We start from the raw sequence: 25054 nt of genomic DNA on the forward strand, positions 1-25054 counted from the left end.
GAGACAAAGAATCATTTTAACATTCAAAACACATATAAATCGCCAAAACCTGATTCTCATTCAAGAAATAAATGCCTACAGGTATTTTGTTTTTAATAAATGAACGCAACAATGTAGTATTATTAAAAAAGGATAACAATATTATAAACACGTATCGAATAATATCTTACATTTCAGTTTAATGTACATCAGGAAATAGTTTTTTAACTATCTGTTAAAAGGTTCATATTTTCACCCTGATCATCGAAATAATTTTTAGTATGGTGTGAATTTGTTCCTCAAGCGTGACCAAATTTTGTTGCTCGATTATTAACAAAGCATTATATGACCAACTAGCAGATACCTACCCGCTTCACTTGGAAATTTCAACTTTAAAAATAAAGACTACCGCTTCATAGCCTTTCCTTTCCCCTCACTTGTCCGATTTTTAGTTCACTATTTCATGGGTTTTAATTTTTTGGAGAATTCGGCTTTTTTTTTGGAAATAGAAGACGGCTCTTGCTAATAAAATTACTTTCAAATACAACCAAATTTTTCGAATTTGACTTGAATTTCTAGAGATTGGTGCTTAAACAAACAGTAGTATAGATTAGAAGTTCTATGAGGAACCCCAGAGGCTGGCAACGTTTGCACGAGTTTATTTTAAGACAGCTGAGTTTCGCCTATTTTTCTCCTTTTTAAACCCGCTTCAGTTAAAGTACGTCTGTATGCTTCGCACCTGAGAAAGATTGCGTTAACTAATGCTAAATGCATAGTAGTAAAGTAACCGATTTTTGCCTGGCAAATCAAAATTATATTATTTAATTGTAAAACTAAATCATATTAAAATTACAGCCGCACTAAACAGATTTGAAAACTTTTCTAATTGTTGTCTAATATCTGACACGAGTAGAGTGAAAAACAGGATATGCCAAGGACTGAAAGCGGAAAGCTGTTGGCGACGGTAAATTTGTTCTGGCGTTTATCCTTATTTATTATTTCTCCAGCATGTTTTTTTCTGTCTATATCTTATCTTCCTTATTTCTTTATTAAATTCCATGATTTACCTGCCATTTTCAAGCTTATCATGCTTCTAGCGAAAACCAAACTCACGGTCTAAAAATGTACCGCTTAAGAAAAAACACAATAATTTAATGACAAAAAATCATAATTTTAAATAATAAGCTCCTAGGCAAATATGTTTCGAATGTAAGTTTTTATAGATGAACTCTTAATACTAAAGTTTTTATAAATGAACTCTTAATATGAATCTTCATTAAGCAGTAACAACAGATATCTCAAAACTGTTAAACTATTTTTAAAACATTAGAAAATCGTTGTTTGTATAAGTTATCCTAATTTCTGATTATATTTTCTGAAATTTAGAAATTTTTATCATTATTATTTGTTTTGTTTACTTTAATCATGTATACGATATTTATCTACATCAAAGTCTCTCGATTATAATTGACGATTTAAATATGATACATATAGCGTAAGCTATGTATATATGCATTATATTTACAAAGATATTTAAATTTACTGAATCAGCAAGTTATTCGCCTGTCCCCAAAAGCATATCCACCACGGCTATAGATGTACAATAAGTATATATATACATTTCGATAACAGTGTTGTGTACTTTTTTTTAGGAAATAGACCTATTATTATCATCACTGGATAATTATTTCAAAATTATCTGTATATAAAATCATGCAAGATACCAATTATTTTAATTTGATTTTTTGTTGTTACTTTGTGTGTAAATAGATAAAAAAATATAGTGGAAATTTTGTAAATACATTATTGAATTAATTGTGGCTAGATCAAAAACATTATTTTTAATTAATTATAAAGATAATTCAGCTAATGAGTTTTTAAAATGTTTTTTGATTTTTTTGTAAGAAAAATTTTTCCATTACAATCATTAGAATTGCACTTAACTTTTTATCGTACGTTTGACAAAAAACTGGTAGTTTCAGTGAGATAGGTACTCCAAAATGATCCAGAGAGGTGAAAATTTGTATGTAGGTTGAGTTAATGTCAAAGAAGGGCCTTTTGGACAACTACTCAATTAGCTTTTTTATTGTCCTAAAAACATGGCATGGATTTTAGCGATAAATAGCAACTTTAGGTTATAAGGCTAAGTTACATTGGCTGTCCACGAAGGACACACTAACGCTATAGAGCCCATTGTGATACCATATATGTGTTTTACCACCTTTTCCGCTGATATTTTTATTTATCAGCTACTCAATTATTTTCAGAAGCTGAGTGCACCTCCTTCATGCATATACCATGCACTACACCAGCCCATCACAACTATTAATTAAATTAATGTTTGTTGTGTCGGCGGGAATCAAACCCGCTACCCTAGGCATACCGCGGACGGAATTGGTTACGCAAAATATGACCTTAGTGATGAACCTCTTTAATTAGATTATTTTTTGAACACCTGTATCAAAATTTATTTTCTATGCATTTAAAATAAATTGCAAATTGATTACAACATAGGACACACGACGTGAACGGATAAATAAACACCACAAATAAAATGAATTTTTTTTAATGAATTGATGACAGATGTAAAGTTTTATTTTGATTGCTTGCTTGTACGATTCTAATTCAAATTATTTTGATTCATTTCAAATGTACATATACATGCATATACACCACATACTCACATCCACGCAACATCAATGTAATATATATATTTTTATTTTAATGCATTTGTGTGAGCAGTTTTTGCACGCACTATGCAAATATTATAATTGTGGACAATCTGTTATCATCCCTATATATTATAAATGTGAAAGTAAGCATGTTTGTTTATTTGTTTGTAACGCTTTCACGCAATGGATTTATAGCTTTAAAGACGACACATGAGCTATAATTTATAAAGAGATATTAAAAAAAACATTTCTGACATTTTACTGTGCCATCTATGATCATCATTTTGTTCATACAGAATTTTGAATCACAGTATTTTTGTTCATAGTATTTTGCCAATGAATCCCGATTTTTGTATTTCTTTGGTCAAAATCAACTATCAAATAATTGTAAGCACGATAATTTTCTCGATTTTTTGCAATTTTTTTATCAGTCACACCTCTTTTAATTCGAACAAATCACAAATAATTTTTTGTTTCGTAATTTGATAACACTCGTATGTTGGTTGATTTATTGTCGAGCAAGTACTTTTTAGGGATGAAAACGTCCCAGCTTCTCTTTCTTTTTTCTTTATTCCAAAATGTCATGGAGTTTCGCGGCTTTTAAGGCTACACACTACCATAGTTTCTCTAAATTGAGGTAGACGATCGAAAATTTGTTTTTAGGATATTTAGTTAGTGTCAAGAAATTTTCTTTTGAAAGAGATTTTCTAGTTCTTTGCAAACTTTTATAGTCCCACAAAACATGAAAAAACAAAAATCGTATTGCAATAAAAAGCCTTCTAGACTAAAAAGTACCTAAGGAGGGGCAAATATTTCTTTGGTGATGGAGTTCTGCTACTCACGAGTTTTTAGTAAAATCAGGGATGATTGTGAGTATCTATGAATGGTCAATATTTTCACTGTTAGAGCAAGCGCTACATAGACTTAAGTGTGCGAGTCCCGAGGATCGCATTTTGTCAATTGATTCTTGTTCAGAAAAGCTTATAGATTAATATTCTAAATTTGCACCGTTTTTGCTGAACAAGAATTAATTGACAAAATGTGATCCTCCGACTTTGCACACTCAACTCTATCTAGCGCCTGCTCTATGCTATAATATTTGAATATTACCTATGTGAAATACATGAAAACATTTTTTTTAAAAAGGTATTTTTGCACACCAAACATATAACTACAAATGCAATTGTCACCGGATGTAATTTGCAACACCTGTGTTTAATGATGACTTCACTTATATTCATACTTCATAAATAGACAATTTATATAGATACTATGAGAATGTACATACATACATACGTAAAAACATACACATACATGCATATAAATAAATACACTCTGTCAATAGTAAAATGTATGAATGGCCCCTCAAGTCAAAAACATCCCACTACAATATTTTATTTATTTTAATATAATGTCCAAGGATGTTGTCTCGTATATTTCAGTTCAACTTCATTTAATATTCAATAAAAAAACAAAAAAAACAATCTTTTATTTTATTTTTTTGTACCTATGAATATTAATTAAATCAAAATATATTAGGATTTTTAATTTATGGGAACAACAATATACATTTTTTATTTATTATTTTTTATCTTATATCATTTTAGAAGAATTAATAAATAGTTTCGATTTTTTATAAAGCGCGTTTTATAAAGTTATATTTAAGTGCATCAAGCGCCCTACACACGTTCAACTTGATTGAAAACATAGTTGACAGCCAAGTTGAATTACTTTGTGACACTGAAAATACCAACAAATTTACATTACTTTTTATAATTATAACTTAATCCCCTACGATCCCCTATCCACAGATTTTTGTTGAGTCAATTTACACGGAAAATTTTCGACATTCTAGAAAATTACTTAACCAAATAACGACCCAATTTTTTAACCGATTACAAACACTTTTTGTACAGAAAAAGTAATTACGAAAATAAATAAATAAATTGAAATCAGTTTTCCCATATTTACAACACCAAAATACTTGTTTATCAACCCCGACGCAAAAAGAGAGGTGACGGCCTCTGGCACCGTAGCTCCTAAACGTATAAACCGATTTTGATTTTTTTTCTTGTTTGAAAGGGAATTTAATGGAGAAAAATCGCATTTCACGTTATTTTGAGAACTGTATTTATTAACTTAGTAATAAAAAATTCAATTATTCTCAAATCGTGCTCATTATAACGTCAAGTTTCAAACTTTTGTTTGCAACAAAGTTGTCAATCTAGCCACAGGCCCAACCACATGGTTGTCAATATAAGATCACTCCCACAACGTCAATCTTACATATTGTCAACTATGTTGTCAACAAAGTTGAATGTGTGTGGGGTGTTTTTGCAGAACTATTTTCTCATTGCAAATAAACTTACTCGAAACTAATTCTAGAATCAATCATTCTATTGATGAATGTAAATCGAATTAATTATTTCTGTTTGAATACGTAATAAATATTTGAACTTCAACGTACAGAGGTGAATATAGATGTTCGCCCACTTTCACTGTTCAAAGCTCACATGTAAACCCTTCCAATACATACATACATACATAACAAACAGTTGTGTTCAAATTTATAATTATTTGCGTTAATATATTTTCGGACAGACTGCGCGATCCGACTGTCTGGCTTATAAATACACAAAATAAACACATTTAATAACACAACTAATACAGTTTGTATGTAATAAAATAAATGTTATGTGACATAAATTTATACGTTCATTTCATAAATTTTTTTAATTGTTGCATAACCATTTCTTGTTTGTTACACTTTGTATTAGAAAAAAACGAGAAAAAAAATAACAAAACACATGTGTCACTAATTTGTAGTTTTGTGTAGTTCCATTCGCCAGAATTTTTTTTGTCATTTTTGTACCCTATATATGAAATTTATCAGAGTATATTAAGTTTAGTCCCGAATTTATTAGTTTGTAACGCTTAGAAATATTGATGCTTCAAACAAAATTTGGGTATAGGTGTTCATAGTTCAATTGTTCGCCCGTCCGTTAAATTGATAAGTTTAATTTTTAATTTTTATAGCGTGTTCAGAACGTAAAAAATGACTTTGAGTACGTAAACGAACAAAATAGATCAATTGGGTTTTAGGACCCATCTTTTAAACCGTAACAGGTAGAACAAAAATTTAAATACAAAAAATATCCCTTATCTAAAAATAAACAACAACTTTTGTTTACAACATTTTGTAGTAAATATCTTTGTTTTCTCGTTAGAATCCAAATTATAGCAAAACTTGAGTTTCCACGTTCTCAAAAACTATAAAAGAATTTAAAATTTGTGGATGGCTTCAAATATTGAGTCTATTGATTCTTATTAATTAGATCGTATAGATTCGGATATTAATTTTCGGATAAATTTCAATAAACGAAAACAAAAATATAATAATTTTTTTGTGTTTTTTTAAACTTATTTATAAAAATAACACAAGCACTGATATTCAACACTGTCTGTATAGAGTATTTCAACAATTAACTCAATCAATTGTTTATTTTCACTTGTTTTATTTTGTCATTATTCTATTACTTCTTAGTCCTAATTTAACTTCGAACATGGTGTCAAACTTTCAAATGTCCCACGGATACCATTTTTCATTTTTTCATCCTGCGACCGAAATAACAGTTAGTTGTTTTATTTAGGGATCTAAAACGAATTTACTCGTAAAGTACGTATGCAGGACGATGAAAACCTTTTGTTCCCGTCAGTCCTGGGAGAATTGAGGCAGAAAACCTGCCTACGGTGCCTCAGGCCTCAACAGAATCTGGTAGCTTCATTTGCCTAAAATAGCATTATCGACCTGAAGACACTTCGCCTCCAGGTAACGAGTTGTTCTCAAGGAGAGTACTTGACACTCAAAATAATAATTTTATTTTTGAATTAAAACATTCATATTCCCATAAAAAATAATTGAATGTCGATTATCTCAGAAAATATATTAAATAACAATTTATTGTGTATTCAGAATGACATCACTAGATCAAGATTTTGAAGCATCTGATCGATGCCAAATTGTTTTGCAATTTGCTCGTTTTCGGTGAAAGTTTTCATGCAAACTTTTCAATGCGTCCAAAAATTCGTCCGTTTTTATTAACCTCCTGCCCGCTTGTGATTGGACCATTTTTACCAGTATTTCGTTTAAAGTTAAAATAATTTCTGTTATTTGCATTAATATTAAAAAGATATTTTTGGATGAAATAACTATCGTCTGCTGATACTTTTCATAAAAAAATATTTATTTTTCTAAAAATTCAAAAACCATATGACTATTTTATAGATAGATATTTATGTCATCTATTTCTATACTTGATGTATATGTACTAAGTATTTTGATAAACCAGATGTCCTTCATTCGAGTATATTTCAAACTATATACGCATCCATACAAAGTCGGGGTTAAGTCATTAAAAAAAATACAGACAATAAATCTCTCCCCTAAAAGCTATAAGAAATGGTTTGAAATTGGATTTTTATAATCTAGAATATACAATCTTTTTCCCGTATTCTACACATTTTGAAAGTGTTTGTAATGAATTTATCAAGAGGAAGTCCGAAATTTTTTGTGTCTGAATCTTTTCGATTTCAAATAATCTACAAAAAAAAAATTTTAATAAAAATATAAAAATCTTATTAATTCGACAAAAATAATAATTCGCCACTGATTTTAATTATTTACGTGAAAGTGTTTTTTAAGATAATTTCATAAACAACGCATCGTTTCAGTTTAACTAATGACGGCACTGTTTTTGTAACGCTTGCCTAGACATAAGGTATGTGTTTTTCTGTACATGGGCTATCTTTAGGCCAAACGTTCTGTCTACAAATGATGATGTACGCAAATATTTTTCTAACAACAACGACAAACGTTCAAATTTATTTTATTATTATAGTCATCAGTTTAATGACAAATATTTTCATAAATTTTCAGTTTGAATAAATTAAATTTCATAAGAATGATTTTAAAATTAAAATAACTTATTTAACATGATTTCTCCCGGAAATAGGGTAATGTTCTTCGGGTGTTTATCTGTTATCCTGATAGGAAATTATTGTATACCTCCTGAAAAAAATTTATTATATTTAACATTTTTTTTACGTTTTGTGTTTATAAATTTTATAAAAAATTTAATAAATGTTATTTACATGTCTATTCACGATCAAAAGACTCCACAGAATCTTTACTAACTGAAGTTGTATTTATTCTTTCTACGTTAGAGGGTTGCCTAACTTTTGCAACCGATTTGGCTTTTCAACCTATTATTTCTTGAAAAGGTACATTGAAAGCTATTGCTTCACGTGAAAACTACCCGGTTACCTTATGGGTCAAGTTTGTATCCCAATTTTGCATAACAAATATCCTCTCCTTCATTTTTGCAACCAATATGGTAGGGTTGCTGTAACCCATTAATTTTACAGGTTTGATTGCCGCTTTATTACAAAGTTTGAGTCTGTTATTGATGGGTCAAGTGATTTTGCAGTCCACTCCCGGATCTTTAGTTATTATTTAGTGCATTCCTTAGATTAGATTGCCAGAAAATTAGGACTAATCAGACGCAAAGTTAATTAAAGTACTCACTAAGTTTAATATAAATAATTCAGCCGTTGTTTAAAGAAAGGCGAAACTTGAAAAGGAGTGATGAAATAAAGATTATTTCTCTGATTCAATACAATAGTTTCTTAATTAAATTTAGTACAAAAATAAGTGATAAAGAAACTAAAAGCAATGCGATTAATACATAAATTTGTTTAAAAAAAATTTTCAATTTATATTGATTGAAAATAAAAGTAATTCTTTTCAATCAGTATTCATGGGTGACCTATATTTTATTTACATTTAAAAATTATATCATTAATTAAATAAATTTTTTCATTGTTACAGCTCGAGGTCTATTGAAATGCTATTGTGAGAACCATTGTCCAGATGGAGCTGCAAATGGGACTTGCATTGCAAAACCAAACAGCATGTGCTTTTCATCCATTGAGGAAGTGGTGGATCGAGAGACAGGCGCCAGAGAGGTGGAGCGTTCTTTCGGTTGTCTGCCGCCCGATGAAAGTGGACTCATGCAGGTATAAAACACAAAAACTAACCAATATATTCCACTTACAAACTATAAACGTATCGTATGCGTATACCAATGCCATCCATACACATATACTACACATAAACTGTGTTGCTTGTACCTTGTTGTATGTTTTCAGAATTGTTGCTTATACACTTCAAACTTGATATAAAAATCTTTATAATCTCTTGAGAGAGATTTAAATATTCTTTTTATGAATTTGTTCTTTTTTAAAAGTATGTTTTTTTTAGTCGTTTCAATATAACGTTCTTCGTTAGTTTAAACTTAAAGTAGATGTTACTCGTGATTTCGTCTGCAAGGAATTTTTATTTTTATCTAATTCGTATTTTAATATCTTATATTAAGTATAAAATTTTTTCCCAAAATATCTAAGAACTACTGGGCTATGTGGTAAACCCAGTAGTCAGAATATTACCAATCCTCGAAATTCTGCCTTTTAAAATTTAATGTCTAAAAAATCCTCCCTTGGAGTGTATTTTATAGTTTCCCAAAAAATTTTATTTAAGGTATTTCGATACTGAAAAAATGAAATTGATCCAAAATTAATTGATCATCCTTTTATACATCTTTTGTAAAAAGATCATATCGATTCTCTGAGCGGTTAAGAAGAAATTAACTATCAAGGTCTTTTTTTTACCAAAACAAGGCACATTTCTTATAAACCGTACAGAGAATCGATATGAATTTTTCATAAAAGACCTATCTCTACAAGAGTGATTAATTGATAAATAAAATTTTAGATTTTTGTAATCATTTTCATTTCAACTCTTTAAGGTATTTCGATACCATAAATTGAAAATGATACCAAAGATTTGAAATTTTATTAACCTATTAATGATTCTTTTTTACGTCTTTTGTGAAAAACTCGTATCGATTCTCTGTACGGTTTGGGAGAAATTAACTATCCAAGACAGTGTTTTTACCGAGAAAAATTTTTCATTTTTATGCACAGTTCTTAATTTTGGTATGATTTTAAAGCTTAAAACTTGAGGAATATTGATAAAAGTTTTTTTATGTAAATGGTAAAAGATTTTTTAAAAACACTTATTGACTAAAGAGCCAACATTTATTACGACTTCTTCATATGCCACCATGTAAAAAGGGCTCTTTTTAATAATTAATTTATCGTAAACCGTACAGAGAAAAGACTTGTAAGACGAAAAAAAACGAAATTAATGTAGAAGGCGTATTGAATACTGATTAATCGACACACAAAATCTTAGTTTTTTGGTAACGCTTTCTTTTTGATATCGAAACACTAGTGCTTAAATCGTTATAGAAGGTTGAGAAGGGTGGTAGGACTCACAGTTGAGAAAGGTGGTAGGACTCTAGACAGGACACTGTCGATTGAACTACTTCCTTCATAACATGGGGATCTTTAATGATCCTACTTGTAGGACTTTTATGGATAACGAAAAAACCTCCAAATATGTTATTTGCATCTGTAGAGTGTCAGGTTCAGATAAATCCCGGGCGTAGAAACTGTGGACTTTCTGCATGGCCTCTGACCTCGACAGGATCGTATAGCTTCAACTGCTTAAAATAACATCTCTTACCTGTAGACGTCTCGCCTTCAGGTGACCGGTTGTTCTCAAGGAGGGTACAGAGGTCTCTTTGGTCTAGATGCTAGGGACCCATTTGAGGACCCCTTATTATTATTATTTATGAAACGGATTTTCATATAGCAAAGAATTTAAAATTGAAATAATTATATATTTAAATTTTAAATCAATATATTGTAATAAAATGTAATTTCTTGTTTCAGTGTCGAGGTGATATGTCTGGAAAATCAATAAAATGCTGTGACTCACAAGATTATTGTAATCGTGCCATACTGCCAGAATTAAAAACAACAACACCGATGCCAGGCACATTAAACTACGATGAAAGTATATTATACACAGCTTTAATAATATCATTGACGATATGTATTACCGTCTTCCTCATAATCATCGCCTTTATGTATTTACGATATAAAAAACGGGAGGATATGAGAAAATCCATGTATTTAGAGAAATCACCAAAACATTGTGACTTTCTACAACCAAATAGTGCATTACATGACTTAATTGAACAGTCGAGTGGATCCGGGTCAGGTTTACCATTTTTAGTACAACGCACAATTGCAAAACAAATTCAAATGGTACATTCAGTGGGGAAAGGACGTTATGGTGAAGTGTGGTTAGCGAGATGGCGTGGTGAAAAAGTTGCAGTGAAAGTGTTTTTTACAACGGAAGAAGCATCATGGTTCCGGGAAACTGAAATATATCAAACTGTTCTAATGCGACATGAGAATATTCTTGGGTTCATTGCAGCCGATATTAAAGGGACTGGATCGTGGACTCAAATGTTATTAATAACGGATTATCATGAGCTAGGATCTTTACATGATTTTCTACAGAAAAATGTACTGGATAAAAATTCGCTGTTATTAATGTGCCTATCAATCGCTAGCGGATTATCACATTTACACACAGAAATATTCGGTATGAATCTCTTTTTTTCATTTTATATTTTTATGTGTTTTTGAGATATCACAATTTGAAATTTGCATTCGAATGCAAGGACTTCGGGCAAAATTTGTAGATCTTGATATCGTACAAAATGAGATTTGAAACAATAAGATAGCTTTTATATTAAAAAGGGGGTTATTGATGAAAAGGTATACAAGCCAAAACCACACAAGGTTCGAAGTAAACCATTTTCTTCAAAGCTTCGTTAGATTCAATTCCGCGAAAATAGCGGAAATTTCACTATGAAGTAAATGATATTAATAATAAAAGACGATAAAATTTTTCTAAAAGACTCTGATTGAGATCACCTCATTTAGTTAAGAGGTAATCTCTATTCGTTGACTAATTTTTTTTCTTATGATTGTTACAGGTACAAAAGGTAAACCAGCAATTGCCCATCGTGACATTAAATCCAAGAACATATTAGTGAAACGAAATGGACAATGTGCGATCGCCGATTTTGGTTTAGCTGTAAAATATTTACGTGATAATAATGAAATAGACATTGCTCAAAATACCCGAGTCGGTACCAGACGGTATATGGCTCCAGAAGTACTTGCCGAAACGCTGAACACGTCAAATTTTGAAGCATTCAAGATGGCAGACATGTACTCATTTGGTCTAGTTTTGTGGGAGATGACTCGACGGTGTGGTACTGGTGATAAAGTGATCATGGTTGATGATTACGCGCTACCATATTACGATTGTGTGCCCAGTGATCCAAGTTTTGATGATATGCATTTAGTTGTATGTGTTAAACGAGTGCGTCCGCTAATCCCATTACGATGGGATACCGATTCAGTGTTACAAACAGTGTCAAAAGTAATGCAAGAGTGTTGGCATCAAAATCCAGCTGTACGATTAACAGCGCTGCGAGCGAAAAAAACATTATCCAAAATTGATACAGATACAAGTATTAAAATTGTATAATAAAACTCTGTAACTTAAATAAAACAGTGAAGTATTCTTTTAGTAACAGATACGGGTTACAGGTAACAGAGAAAACCCCAATTGAATATGTTTTTTTCAATTGGGGGTTATCAAATTGGGTACATTGCGGGGGAAAACATATGGGTACAAAAAACTAAGTATTAATATTCGAGGAGGCTGTACACAGAAGTACAAAAAAATGAACATATAACAGTACCAGTTTAAACAATGTGTATTTATGTTTTAAAAAATAAGTGCCATAGAAAAAAAAATAAAAACGTTTAAAAATTTTGTGAGAATCGAAAAGAAATGAACGAAAGCGGACACTCTTTAATAAAAGTGGGATTGTGGTTTTTTTTGAATAAATATATAAATATATATATATATACTTATTTTGTAAATAATTTAATATTAAAAAATCACTAAATAATAAACAAAAAAACACTTTGTACATAAATTATTATTATATTAATTAAATAATTAATTATATTATATAACTCTTCATTTTATCACAGTACTTGATTTACAAACAAACAGCTCAAAAGAATTAAATTCTGTTATGATTAGTTTTAATAAAATACAAATAGGGCTGCTCAATTTATTTTAATCAAATAAAAAGTGTACTTGTAGTTTATTTTAATTTCAAAACATAATGCTATATCTAAAAAATTTTAAAAAGGAAAAATTTTGCGACCGATAAAATTAACCGCACCTTTTACGATACATTACCATCCGTACCCAACACTTTCATGAATCTAATAGTCTTAAAGAGTGTACCTAAAGTGAGAATTCTTCTAATTGGGTAACTAAAATACAGAAAAAATGTTTAAACAGAAAATGTTCGACTCAAAGAAAACCTTTTTTAGACATCTTGAATTTAACTTTGAACTTCATGCCTATCATTCAGCTCGTTACTAACACGGGATAGAAGAACACTTAATTAGAAAACTGTTCCTTACATGAGAGAATATTTTTGTATCCAATTTCTGATACTTGTAAAATGCAAAAATAGAGGAAAACTTAACTAAGAGAATTTGTATTTATCAAAAAAAAATATCAATGTATTTTGGAAAAATTTAACCGTCTTTTACTTTAATATCTTTTACTTTATTTATATCGAAACTTGCACTATTTTTGAATTTAATTTCGACCGAAACTATTTGGTTCTCGAAACAATGTTTCAAAAAAGAACTATTTTTCGTTTATAAGAAACAACCTTATAATTTAAGTTGCCGTTCTATCTGTTATCAGTATCACGCTCGAGATGAACATTAGATGACTCACAAGAACATACAAGTTTTATAAAAGATGATCCCTGAACCCAACAATTTTTGTTTGGCAATTTTTTCTGTATTTTACTTACCCTTCAAGAATTGTCAACTAATTAAAAAATTCATATTAAAAAGAAAAGGAAGAAGGTCTTTTGTTCTTAAATTTAAATGAAAATATTACAAAAAGCAATATTTTTGTTTTGGCATGCATAGATGAAAATTAAGCATAATTATGGCCTTCCTAATAAGTGCCTTCTTAAAAATTAGGTCCTTTTGACCTAAACTGGCCTCAAAATTAATTCACAAGTGTTAAGAAAAGCTAAAATTAATTCACAAGTTTTAAGGAAAGCTATATATTTGTTTTGGAATTCCCAGATGAAAATAAAACATCTGGAGCCTTATTTATAAGTGCCTGCCTAAAAAGAGGTATTTTTGGCCTTAAGTCTAACCTTGGTAAAGTAATTTATAAGTTGTTACACACTATACACTTTTTATTTGATCTAAAATATTTTCAAAAATATTTAAAGTTAATTTATACTTCAAACTATCGGGAGTTATAAACGATAACTAACAAGAGTGATCATTAAGGAATAAATTTGGGTGTTCTTTTTGGGAACCTAAACAATTTAAGGAAATCAAAGTAAAAACAAAATTAGCCTTTTGTGTTGAATCAAAATCTGAGATTATTCCGGTGAAGGTGAATAGTGAGATACTTTGGCATTAACATAATACGACTTTTGTAAACTAAAGAATTCTTTCAATAAATTTATTGCGCATCAATAATCACATTTGGATTTCTCAGATTGATCCAAAACACAACAAAAGAGTTCGACCTTGTCTTTGTTATTGCGGAGAAAGAGGCAAATATATTGTTAAAAATAGAAGAGGTTCTTATAAGAAAGTCGGTTATTTCTATCGAAACAGTTATTTCAAAAGTTAATTACGATTAATTCGTAACGACAAAACAAGAACATGATTTAAAATAATGAATTCTTTTAACTATAGCCTATATATTAACAGTGAAGCTGCTTTGTCACGCAAAATATTAAGGATTTTTCGACGCAATCTTATATCTCAAAAAACATGAAGTTTGCAGGCGAGATACAAATAACTATTTCTTACACTCTCCCATTAATTAAACCTACGATTAATAAGATACGAGATTGTGTCTGTTATTTCAAAGAAAAAGATCCTTGATGAACTTTATATTTCCATAAATAGAAAACTATGAAAATATAAAAAACTTATTTATTTATTTATTAATATTTTATTTTTTTATTAAAACTAATCTGATGGAATTAAAAATTATGAGTAAATAGACAAAAATCCAAATCAAATAATAACAAAATTGCAGATTTATTGAGCATGCGTGGTGATAAGTACACGCAATCAATTTCTATTTTTAAAGAAAAATATTTATTCATACTTACTCTTAGATTTTCTAATTGTTTTTTTTAGAAAGATTCAATAAATAGGCTCTATAAAATACTCAAATTTTCAAGTTACTTCATCAAAACCAATTATTGCAATTTTGGTGTTATTTAGTAAAAAATGAAAAATCATAGCAGTTATCTGTAAAAATTTGTTAATTTAGATTCAATTTATGCTCTCGATTCGGTTTAATAAATCTGATGCAACCTCTTGTCTTACATAAATTTATAGAAGGAGGGCCATACATTGTATCGTTTGCCTCTTCTGCAAATCTATGTTTTCTGGTAAATGAAATTGAGTGAAAATACCCTCGAAATATTTCATCAATACAACTTTCCTTTCCCATAAAGGCAAGCATATGACTGTGAATCATAGCAATAAATATATCGAAAATTGAACTTAACTAATACATTATCAAAGAGTTGAGTAGGGTCAGAATGCAAAAAAGGTTTAATTTCTCAAAAGCTTTTTATTATATAATAGACTATATAACGGAATTTGTTTCATGTTTAAAACGCATTATCTAACATTAGGATTGGGTTGGACCAACGAGGGTTAAATTCAAACAAAGGCAATGATATACGCCTTCTCGTGCATAAATCTGCCCTAATAATCTCTTTAGGAGAAAAGTCATTGATTAAATTTTTAAACACCTATCCAAAAACACAAGCCTGTCCATAAATTAGCGAAATTTGTTCCGACCTTGCCTATTGCATGAGGCATCTCGTAACATGGGTCTTAATAAAATTGAAGCCTACCATTGACTTTTTTTCTAAGTGAATATTAGACATATTCTACCGAAACAATTATTATGTTGGTTTAAATTTTAACCGCTTATATCTCCAAACTCTCTCATTTTTAACCCTATGTGCTTGTGGAGATGTGATCTACTTTTCAAGAATAATCAATACCTACCGAGTTTGACTGGAAGTCAAAAAATACGCAAGATCCTGAGAATTAATTTTTGAAATCATGCTGAATCGTGAGATTTGTGTTTAATCTATTCGATTTTTTATTTAAAAGAATTTAACTACAAAGTTTTAACAATTTTTATTAGAAACATCATTTGTTCGCAACTTTTTTTCAAAATTCGAATAACTACAATAAAATAAATAAACTGAAAATTTTAACAGTTTAACAGTGTAAACCACTCCCAACTCCAATGGTATATATATTCCTACAAGAGAGCAGATAAACATGAAGTAATTTCCTGAATGCGGTTGTATCGGTTTCTGTATTTCAGAATTGATAGTATGAATTGGCCCTTAATTTCCAATCATAATTTTGAATATAAATTTATATGAAAAAAATAATTTCAAAATATTAAAATATTATATATTTCGAATTTTTTTAAAATAAAATTTGTATCTAGTGTATTTCTTGTAAATTGATCATTTTAGTTGTCAAAATTTAGAATTTTTTTTGTTAATTTACCATCGTGAAATGATGAAAATCAAGTAACGACATTCGTTAAAAGAATTCCGATAATGTTTGTTTTTATAAATAATTTTTACAAATTAATAATTAATTCAATGCCTGTACTTGTTTTTGTGATATGTTTTGTAATGTTCATTTTACTAGAAAAATACTATAGATTAGTTACATAATATTGTTACACTTGTTATAAATAAGCACGCAAATTAAAAATTTTTCTCTACTAAAAATCTAAAAATTTGAAAATTTGACCTCATATAAATTTTAGTTTTATGTTTTTATTTGTTTACCTTGAAGAGAGACAATATTTTCGAAGTACAAAAATCGTTCATAAAGAAATTCATACAGAACTCGGAATTCGAACTGTAATCTCACATCGTGATTAGAAGAGGTTCAGGCTTTAATCTCGAGAACTGTGTCTTAACATTTCAATTATTTTTATCAATTTTTGTATATATGAGTGGCAGAAAGAATGTCTCTTTTTCATTGGAATTGTATTTGCAAGGAACTCAGTTTTTAATGGTTGTAAATTGACTTTTAGATCACTTCGTCTTCTCTTCAATTTAAACACAAAAAAATAGTTAGAATTTGAAATGAACATTTCAATACAATTCTCTAAAAAAATACATCCCCGACATAATCACAATAAATAATTTAATAATTCGTAAATAGGCCGAGTGACGAAAGGATTGTGCATTTAAAAAAAATATATTGGTAAATGAGAGTAACTTTCTTTTGATCATATCCATCTTTATATTCCGAAAAAATTATTTGTTTTTTTCACGTGTATAGTTTTTTTTTCTGTTGACTTATGAATTGAGAGGAATACAAAATACCGATAAAAATGTTAGTTGATAGCCAAGTTCGAAACGATTTTTACGTAGACTTTTTGATTCTGGGCGTATGATAATTATTTGCTTTTTTTACTTGGTAAGTAAAAAAAAGTTTTTTACTTGGGTTTGCTTTAAGTTTTACAGTAAAAATATGCAATTAGTTTCTTATTAGTCATGCGGGAAAGTAATTTTATGCTATGATTGTACGCGTAATCGTAGCCAATGAAATAGAAAAAGCAATTATATAATAATAATATTATTGTAAGCTATTCGTGCAGTTGTTGTCTATTGTCCACTTGAGCAGATGGACGCATACACTTCGTGTACTTGCTTAAATCGCTCACAACGGAGATAGACAACTTATTGCACTTACTGCACAATTTACTATTAAAAATTTTAAACGGTTAGAACTTGAAGAAAACTGCATAAAAACTGTAAGAAATTTAATCAAACTTCATTTTTCACTGACACACATTTGATACCTTATTCTAATAACTAGTGATCTCAGAATCATATAAAGTCTGCTAATATACTCTTTTCGACCATTCGTTAGCTATTTAAAAAAATTAATTTTTTAATTGTTTAATTGTTCTTTTAGTTTTTCTTGTAACTAAATTACTTACCGCCATTAGGCTTCAGCATATAGAAAAAGCGTCATGGAGCTTAACGATCAATTATAAAGAAATGCACGATTGAAATATGATGTCCATCATATTTTATATGTGCATCGTTAAGCGCTTTAACGAGCGTTGCATCTGCTAAAAAGGTTCGTTATAGGACTTATTTAGTAGATAGAAGACGCTTCAAAGACTTTATTTGAGTAACAATAATAAAAAATGGGGTTAGATTATGCTTTTGTATTTTTTATTGGTCGATATTTAAAGCTGATTTGGATTGACTGTTTCTTGTCTTTTTTGGGGATTATTCAATATTTAAATATAAACATTCTAAATTAAATTGATGATCTGAACAAATTAGAGAATTAATTATTAAAAGATGTAAATTCTGAAAATGAAATGAATAAAAAAAGGACCCCTACTATAAACGTAAACATAGACGTATTCAAGTCAATAATTGGTTATTAACACAGTAATTTTATATTCTCTCATTTCAAGGTATGGATTCTGTAAGACTGAATATATGAATGTATGTAATATATATATAAATATTTATATATTTATGTATACATTAATGTAATATATATTATATTAGCGTTCAAATTATAATGAATGTGTCAATTAATTTTTCGCGTAACTAATAAAAAATTGTGTATAGTAAATAAATTATTTTGTTCATATTTCACCTTCTCCTAATTTTATTTTCATTTATAGTAAAATTAATGTTTCCAGGTGTCCCAATTTTATTTAATTTAGATTAATTCTTGATTCGGATCAGTGGCGTATCTATTATAGGTCTAATTGGTGTAATGCACGAAGGCATCGAAGCTCAGAGGGCCGTCTAAGTAAATCTCGTGGCTGCAATAGTTTTTGAACTACTATTTATTGCAATAAAATTTGAAACATATGAAAAAAATTGCTCTAACTTGAGAAAATTCGGTTTATGGAATATTTTTGACCCAATAAATATAAAAATCAGAATCATTTGACGATCGATCGAGTATTTTCTATAGTAACGAACAATTCGTATATAGATTCGTGTATTTTAAACAGATTTTACTCATCTAGTAGGCAATCATCTGAATTTTTGTATTTTTAAGCCCCGAATCTGTCTGTGGCATCGTAGCGCCTAAACGGATGAACCAATTTGTATTTATTTTATTTCGTTTGAAAGGTAATTTAACGGGGAGTGTTCTTAGCTATGTTTAGGGTTCAAGTGCGAGTTTAGGGTTCCGTACCCGGGACAACTAAAAAATAGACGTTGATCCTCAAAATCGGTTCAGTTTCAGCTCTACGGAAAAAGGTAATTTAATGGAGATTGTTCTTAGATACGTTTAAGTGCGAGTTTAGAATTCCGTACCCGTTTTTTTAAATTTTGTAAATTTCACTAACGACTACACCTGTCTGATAAAAATAAAAATATGGTAATTTATGAGAATCTTGTTTTTTAAAGCTGTCTCGATGTAACAATTCAAAAATCACTTTTTATCAACGTTTGTTACAAATATTTAGTATTCTACGCCTCACAACAGTAATTATAAGCGTTTAATTAGCTGAAATTGAAACGGTACTCCATAGATTTATTGTTTGTGGACCAAACATAGACGATAAGAAGAAATTCAATTAAAGATTGTGAGCAAACCAGGATCATCAAAGGTGCAAATTTAATAAAACAAAATGACTTCGATAAACAAAAAATTTATTTTACGAAATTCAATTTAAAACAATAAATAAAAATTAACGTTTTTTTATTCAATATTAAATTTTGTTGAGTTAGAAATGAGAATCTCTTATGACCTACGTTCACAAAACACGACCTCAGTGATTGAAAATATTTATATGACTGATTGTTTTACTACAGTGCTGGATTTATCTGTAAGCCGAGTAGGCCCGTATGTGTAGCAGCAAATTTTAAGAGCGGCAAAATTTTAGAAGTTGCTGGAAAAGATATTAGAAGAATAATACTATTACTCGCTATAAATCTTTTCACTTTCTTTCGAAATTACAATTAATTATTCCGCTAATTTAGGCAATATGTAGAAGTCTAAGAAATACGCAGAGCACTATTGGGGAGCTAAGTATCGCCTCATGGCGGCCAATTCCTAAATTCGGATTCAGCGGGTCAAAATACGCCGAAATACACTCCTTGTTCGGTGAGACCTGTAAATGCATACGAAACCCACTCAGCGCTTACACTACGGTAAGTAAATTTAATATAGTATTCTTTCATACGAATTAATTTTCACGCGTAAACATATATTACCTACAAACATATTGTAAGCAAAGTTTATAATTCCGTTATTAGCGCTTGTGCAATAGCTCGAGATTTTCTCTCATCACATGAGTAATGATTTTGGTACGAAAGACGGCCAGTCTGAAGGGATAATTGTAGAAAAATTTGACCATTTTGACATCAGTCTATTTGTCTCAAATTCTGGTAAAAATCATTTAAAAAGGTACTTAGAATTCAAAAACTTAAATTTTGTTGGGTAAAATTTATGCTGATAATTAATATTATGATATTTGATAAAGAACCAACTCTTCAGAGCCCCACCTTAGACACCCAGAAAAAATACTGAAACTATTTCTTGGCGTTTCCAGAATGTTACATTATCTGACATATCTAGTTTTCGGAAGTTTTTAAGGTTGCTTCTCCCCCTGTATATGATTATTTTCAAAATATTAAACAATTGGCTTCGTTTTCCATCTATTGACCACTACGAACTTACTCAAGCTACAAGATAAATCGAAATAAATGATATTTTTATTATGGTCAATAATAATTTCTCAAAAAATCGTTGGCACTTGTAGAACATATTAAATTTTTCTCTTGATTTAGTTATGTATATTAAAGTTTATTTGTTTAAGAGTCTGCCAAATTTGCCAACTTCTTCTTTTCAGGAACTATATTATGTGTTGTTTGTTGATGTAATTGTAAACTTCTAGCTTGATGGTACGCACGTGAACATATCGAACAAATAAATGGTTTTTCACCAGTATGAACTCGTATATGATCTTCAAGTTTTTCTTTACCTGAAAATGCTTTTGGACAATATTCACATTTATAAGGTCTATACTTCATGTGAGTAAATTTTATATGCTGTTTTTTTCGATGTTTATCGACAAATTTTTTATCACAAAAATCACATTTAACATTCTTAATTCCTACGTGAACCTCATTGAAATGTTTTTTAAAGTTTGAACATGTTGTAAAAACTTTACCACAAGTATCACAGATTTTCCCTCGAATTTCTTTTGGATCTGTCTCATGCTTTTGTTTAACATGTCTTTCATAAGAGTCTTTATTTATGAAAACTCGTGTACATTGACTACATGGAAAATGTGGATTTAAATGTCGTCGCTTCCTATGTATACGTAAGTTTAAATTTGTTTTATATTCTTTATTACAAATAGTACAAGTTGTTGTATGTCTATCTTCTTTATGATTTTCTAAGTCCTCTGGTGAGTTGTAAACTTGACCGCATTGCCCAATTGTACAAGGGAAAATATTTTCTGTTTCGAAATGAGCGAAATATTTATGTCTAATTAAATAATTTTCTAATTGATAAGAGTTATCACATAATGAACAAGCATAATAATTTGAGTTTGATTTTTGTGAAGTTTTCTTTTCTGGTTTATCACTTTTCAATTCATCAAAATTTTTTGTTTCAATCGATTCATCTTTTCCAATCTTCGAAGCCAATTCATCTTTTGTTTCGTTGGTCTCCACAGGTTCATTTTTTATTTCACAAGAAGCTAACCCTAGAGGATACTCAAAATCATCGAAGTTTGAATGTGATATAGAATCGTCATCATGTGTTTCAGTATAGTCTTGCTGATCAGTCTCTAATGTTTTAACTTGATTTTGTAAAGAAATTTGAGAAGTTTCGCATTGATTTTTAAATATTAAAACATTCTGTAATTGTTGCATACAAGTATCGCATATTACACTATTGTTGATATCAAAATCCTAAAAAATTAAATAAATATTATCAATATTAATATTATCCAGTCAAATAGCACTTTGAAGGTTACAAAAATTCCCATGGACCTAAAAATTGATATAAATGTTCAGAAAACTATTATAAATGAATTGTGAAAAGTCCCCATCAATCCCCTATGAGTCCCTATATCTTACACATACAAATTTTAAAATTTTTAGCATATAAATCAACGTCAAGAATTCCGTCCCTATTTTTATTTAGTAGCATGGCCTGAGTAATCTGTCTTCCATTCAATTATCAGCGTGGTGATGCTCGTATACCTGCCTCGTTTCAAAGGTCTCATACTCCACAAAATACTGCTAGTCGTAAGTATTGAAAGGGGTGGTAAATTTTTAGAGTACCTGATAGACCAGATATTTGTAAAAATTCATGTGCAGTGTCGAAAAAATTGTATACTCGAAAGAGTTGCATTGATGCTGTGAAAAGGCAGCGCCAAATAGAAGAAGCTGGTTCATCAAAAATAAGTCCTCATATTTTTACTCGTATAACGGTTCAAAAATGTATTACGAAAAAAATAATTTGTTCAATTCTTTGAACCGCTATATCACGAAAATGGCAATACTTATGAATAAAGGTGTTGAGACACTTTTGGTAGAGAATCGGATTATCTATAATTTTTGCGGTGAAACTCATCGTTTTGCTGAAAAACGCGAAAAGCCTATTTTTGCAAACCTCCCGCCTCAATAAAATTTTTTGCACAAGGGGGATTGATGGGGACTTTTTACAATTCATTTATAATATTATTCTGAACATTCATATCAATTTTTAACTCTATGAGAATTTTTGTAACCTTACTTATATTTTATGGACTAATTTGACTGGATAAAATAGGTATAAAATATTTAAACATTGATAAACTCACATTAAATCCAAGAAATGTTAATACAGAATACATTTCTGAAGAAAAATTTAATGTTCGAATTGAAGTCATTCGATTTCCAAGCCCTCCTAAACAACTGCGACATTTACGTGTAGTAGGATATTCACTTAAACAGGAAATAATTACATCATTTAATGGTTTAGATAATTTATAATTTAATTTTTCTTTCTCGTCTAGAATTTCAGAATCTTTTTAAATTAAATAGCTTTTAACAAATTAAAACTCTCGGTTTTAAATTCTGTTCCACTTTAAGCGAATGTTGTGTTTCACAAACCTTACTTTCATACTTCGCTAATAGAGTTCAAATTTAAAATCTAAAGAATTAACTTAACGCACTTAAATTTTTTTGATATCTTTGCAATATTTATTATAATTACCTAGAACTTTCCGATTTCTTCTTTAAATTTAATAGTAATCGAATATACTTTATTAAACTTAAAGGCAGAATTTCTTCACATACTTCAAGTAATCTTCTTTCTAAATCATTATAGTTTACATTATCTTTTCCCATTTCATTTTCTAAACTTTGAATTTGATTAAGTAATTTTTTATTAAGAACAGGAGCAGAAGTTTGTATCCCAGTTTTTTCTTTTAATACAGATTTTGTTTGAGAAGTTATATTGGTCTTTTCTTCGAACAAATCAATATCGTTGTTTGATAAATCCTGAAAAAAGGTAAATGCAAAAGTGAAAAATAAGCCTATTTAAATTAAATTTTTACACACCATTGTTATTAAGGATGTTGCAGAAGTTTAGTTTGTAACAAATTATTGATTGCAGACCATCATTTCTATCGAATTAAAATCAAAAAAACTTAAGATTCTATTAAAAAATTGATAATTCGAAAAAAGAACTGTATAAATTTTAAAATGGAAATCTTGCAAAACTTGGTGTATGCTTTGTCAATATGACATTTGTTTAGGTTTGTTTGAAGATAAGGGCCGGTTCATTCGCTTTGTCAAAATGACATTTGTTTAGGTTTGTTTGAGGATAAGGGCCGGTTCACACGGTTTGTCAAAAAGACATTTGTTTAGGTTTGTTATTATTTTAGCGTAAAAGCCGGCTCATATTCATTTGTGGTCATTGTGGCACTTAGTTCTATCAAACCAAAGTGGCACTGAGCAAGAGAGAGTGTAGATATGAGTGCTATTAGCTATTTTTGTATTAAAAACACCGCGGGGAGAAAAAATAGTTGAATTTATCGAAAAAGAGCGCCCTAAAGCAAAAATGATAACCACCGTCAAGTAATAAATGAAATCGCTGCCGAGCACACTTGCGTAAAATTGTATTACATTTACGCGGTAAAGATACATCTTTGGTCGCGATAATCAATCAAAAGCCATATTAATTGGCGTTTATGAACCACAGTGGTCAAATATGACTTCGCCGACCTTGCGGAAATAAATCTATTCGGGAACTTAGAGTATAGAGAACTTAAGAATACTTAGTTTGAAATTCAGAATAATTCTGAAAATATTTAATAAATTATTAATCAATCATTTTATGACGGAAAATAGTAATAGATTGAGACTCTTTTGGAAGAAATATTCTAAGTTACTACTACTTTGTTACTGCTTTTCTGAAAAATTTATAGTAAATATTCCTTCCGAAAGATTCTCAATCTATGACCATTTTCTGTTATTAAATGATTGATTAATAATTTGTTTAATGTTTTCAGAATTTTTTACCTTTTCAGAGATAGTAGAACAAATAAAACAGTAGGTTCTGTTTGATATTCCTGAAACCAACGTAAAGGATAAAAGACAAAGGAAACTATAATATTGAATAAGAATAATTAAACCAGAAATATTGATAAAAAAGATATTTTATTTTAGATATTTGTACATATTTCACCTAAAATAAATATCAATTAATAATAAGGATTATGTTATACAGTATGAAATCAATTTTCGGGATAAGAACTTTTTCATTTTTTCTAAATTAATAAAAATTAATACAAATAAATAAAAATCTGTATATATTTTAAATTTTGTTTGATTTTTTTTCTACCCCATTTTTCCTTTCAGCACAAAATTATTAACTAATTAATTAATTAGTAAAGGTAAGTATTAAGTTAATAATATCATTATATATAAGCCGGGTAGTTGTGTGGGTATAGCACTTGCCTCTGAAACCAAGGTACGATGGTTCGTACCCTGGCTAGCACGGGGATAACATTTTTGCTTTTAGATTAAATGAATTTTGTCTAATGTTAAAAATTTCTCACTCTTTTTATAGTTGAAATTATATATATAACCTACCTTCTTGTGTCATGTCATAAATCATTATTCAGCCAGGAGGTGGGAATTTAAATTATCATAAATTTCACTCTTTAAAAACATTCTCCTGCTACAAAATATTAAAAAATTTGTACAAATTGCTTAGCTCCGCGATCTTAGCAC

The 25054-nt window shown here is 29.4% G+C and overlaps 2 protein-coding genes across 3 annotated transcripts in view; one reads left to right on the forward strand and one right to left on the reverse strand.

Annotated features, from left to right (window-relative positions):
• Positions 1 to 12527, forward strand: part of LOC123300139 (bone morphogenetic protein receptor type-1B) — a 250693-nt gene extending 238166 nt beyond the window's left edge. For both annotated transcript variants that reach the window (XM_044882629.1, XM_044882630.1), the window contains exons 2-4: positions 8539 to 8726; positions 10506 to 11226; positions 11624 to 12527. In XM_044882629.1, the coding sequence (XP_044738564.1) occupies positions 8539 to 8726; positions 10506 to 11226; positions 11624 to 12183 (1469 nt within the window). In that variant the 3' untranslated portion in view covers positions 12184 to 12527. The remainder of the gene's footprint in view (positions 1 to 8538; positions 8727 to 10505; positions 11227 to 11623) is intronic.
• A 7831-nt stretch (positions 12528 to 20358) lies between these two features.
• On the reverse strand, positions 20359 to 23519 carry LOC123300187 (zinc finger protein 287-like). Its single transcript, XM_044882699.1, has 4 exons — positions 23378 to 23519; positions 23031 to 23317; positions 22636 to 22759; positions 20359 to 21739 (listed from the first exon to the last, which is right to left on the reverse strand). Exons 1-4 carry the CDS (start codon positions 23378 to 23380, stop codon positions 20633 to 20635), a joined length of 1521 nt encoding a protein of 506 aa, XP_044738634.1. The 5' UTR covers positions 23381 to 23519; the 3' UTR covers positions 20359 to 20632.
• Positions 23520 to 25054: the final 1535 nt, after the last annotated feature.

The sequence above is a fragment of the Chrysoperla carnea genome, chromosome 5, assembly GCF_905475395.1.
Source record: "Chrysoperla carnea chromosome 5, inChrCarn1.1, whole genome shotgun sequence".
Classification (NCBI taxonomy): Eukaryota; Metazoa; Arthropoda; class Insecta; order Neuroptera; family Chrysopidae; genus Chrysoperla; species Chrysoperla carnea.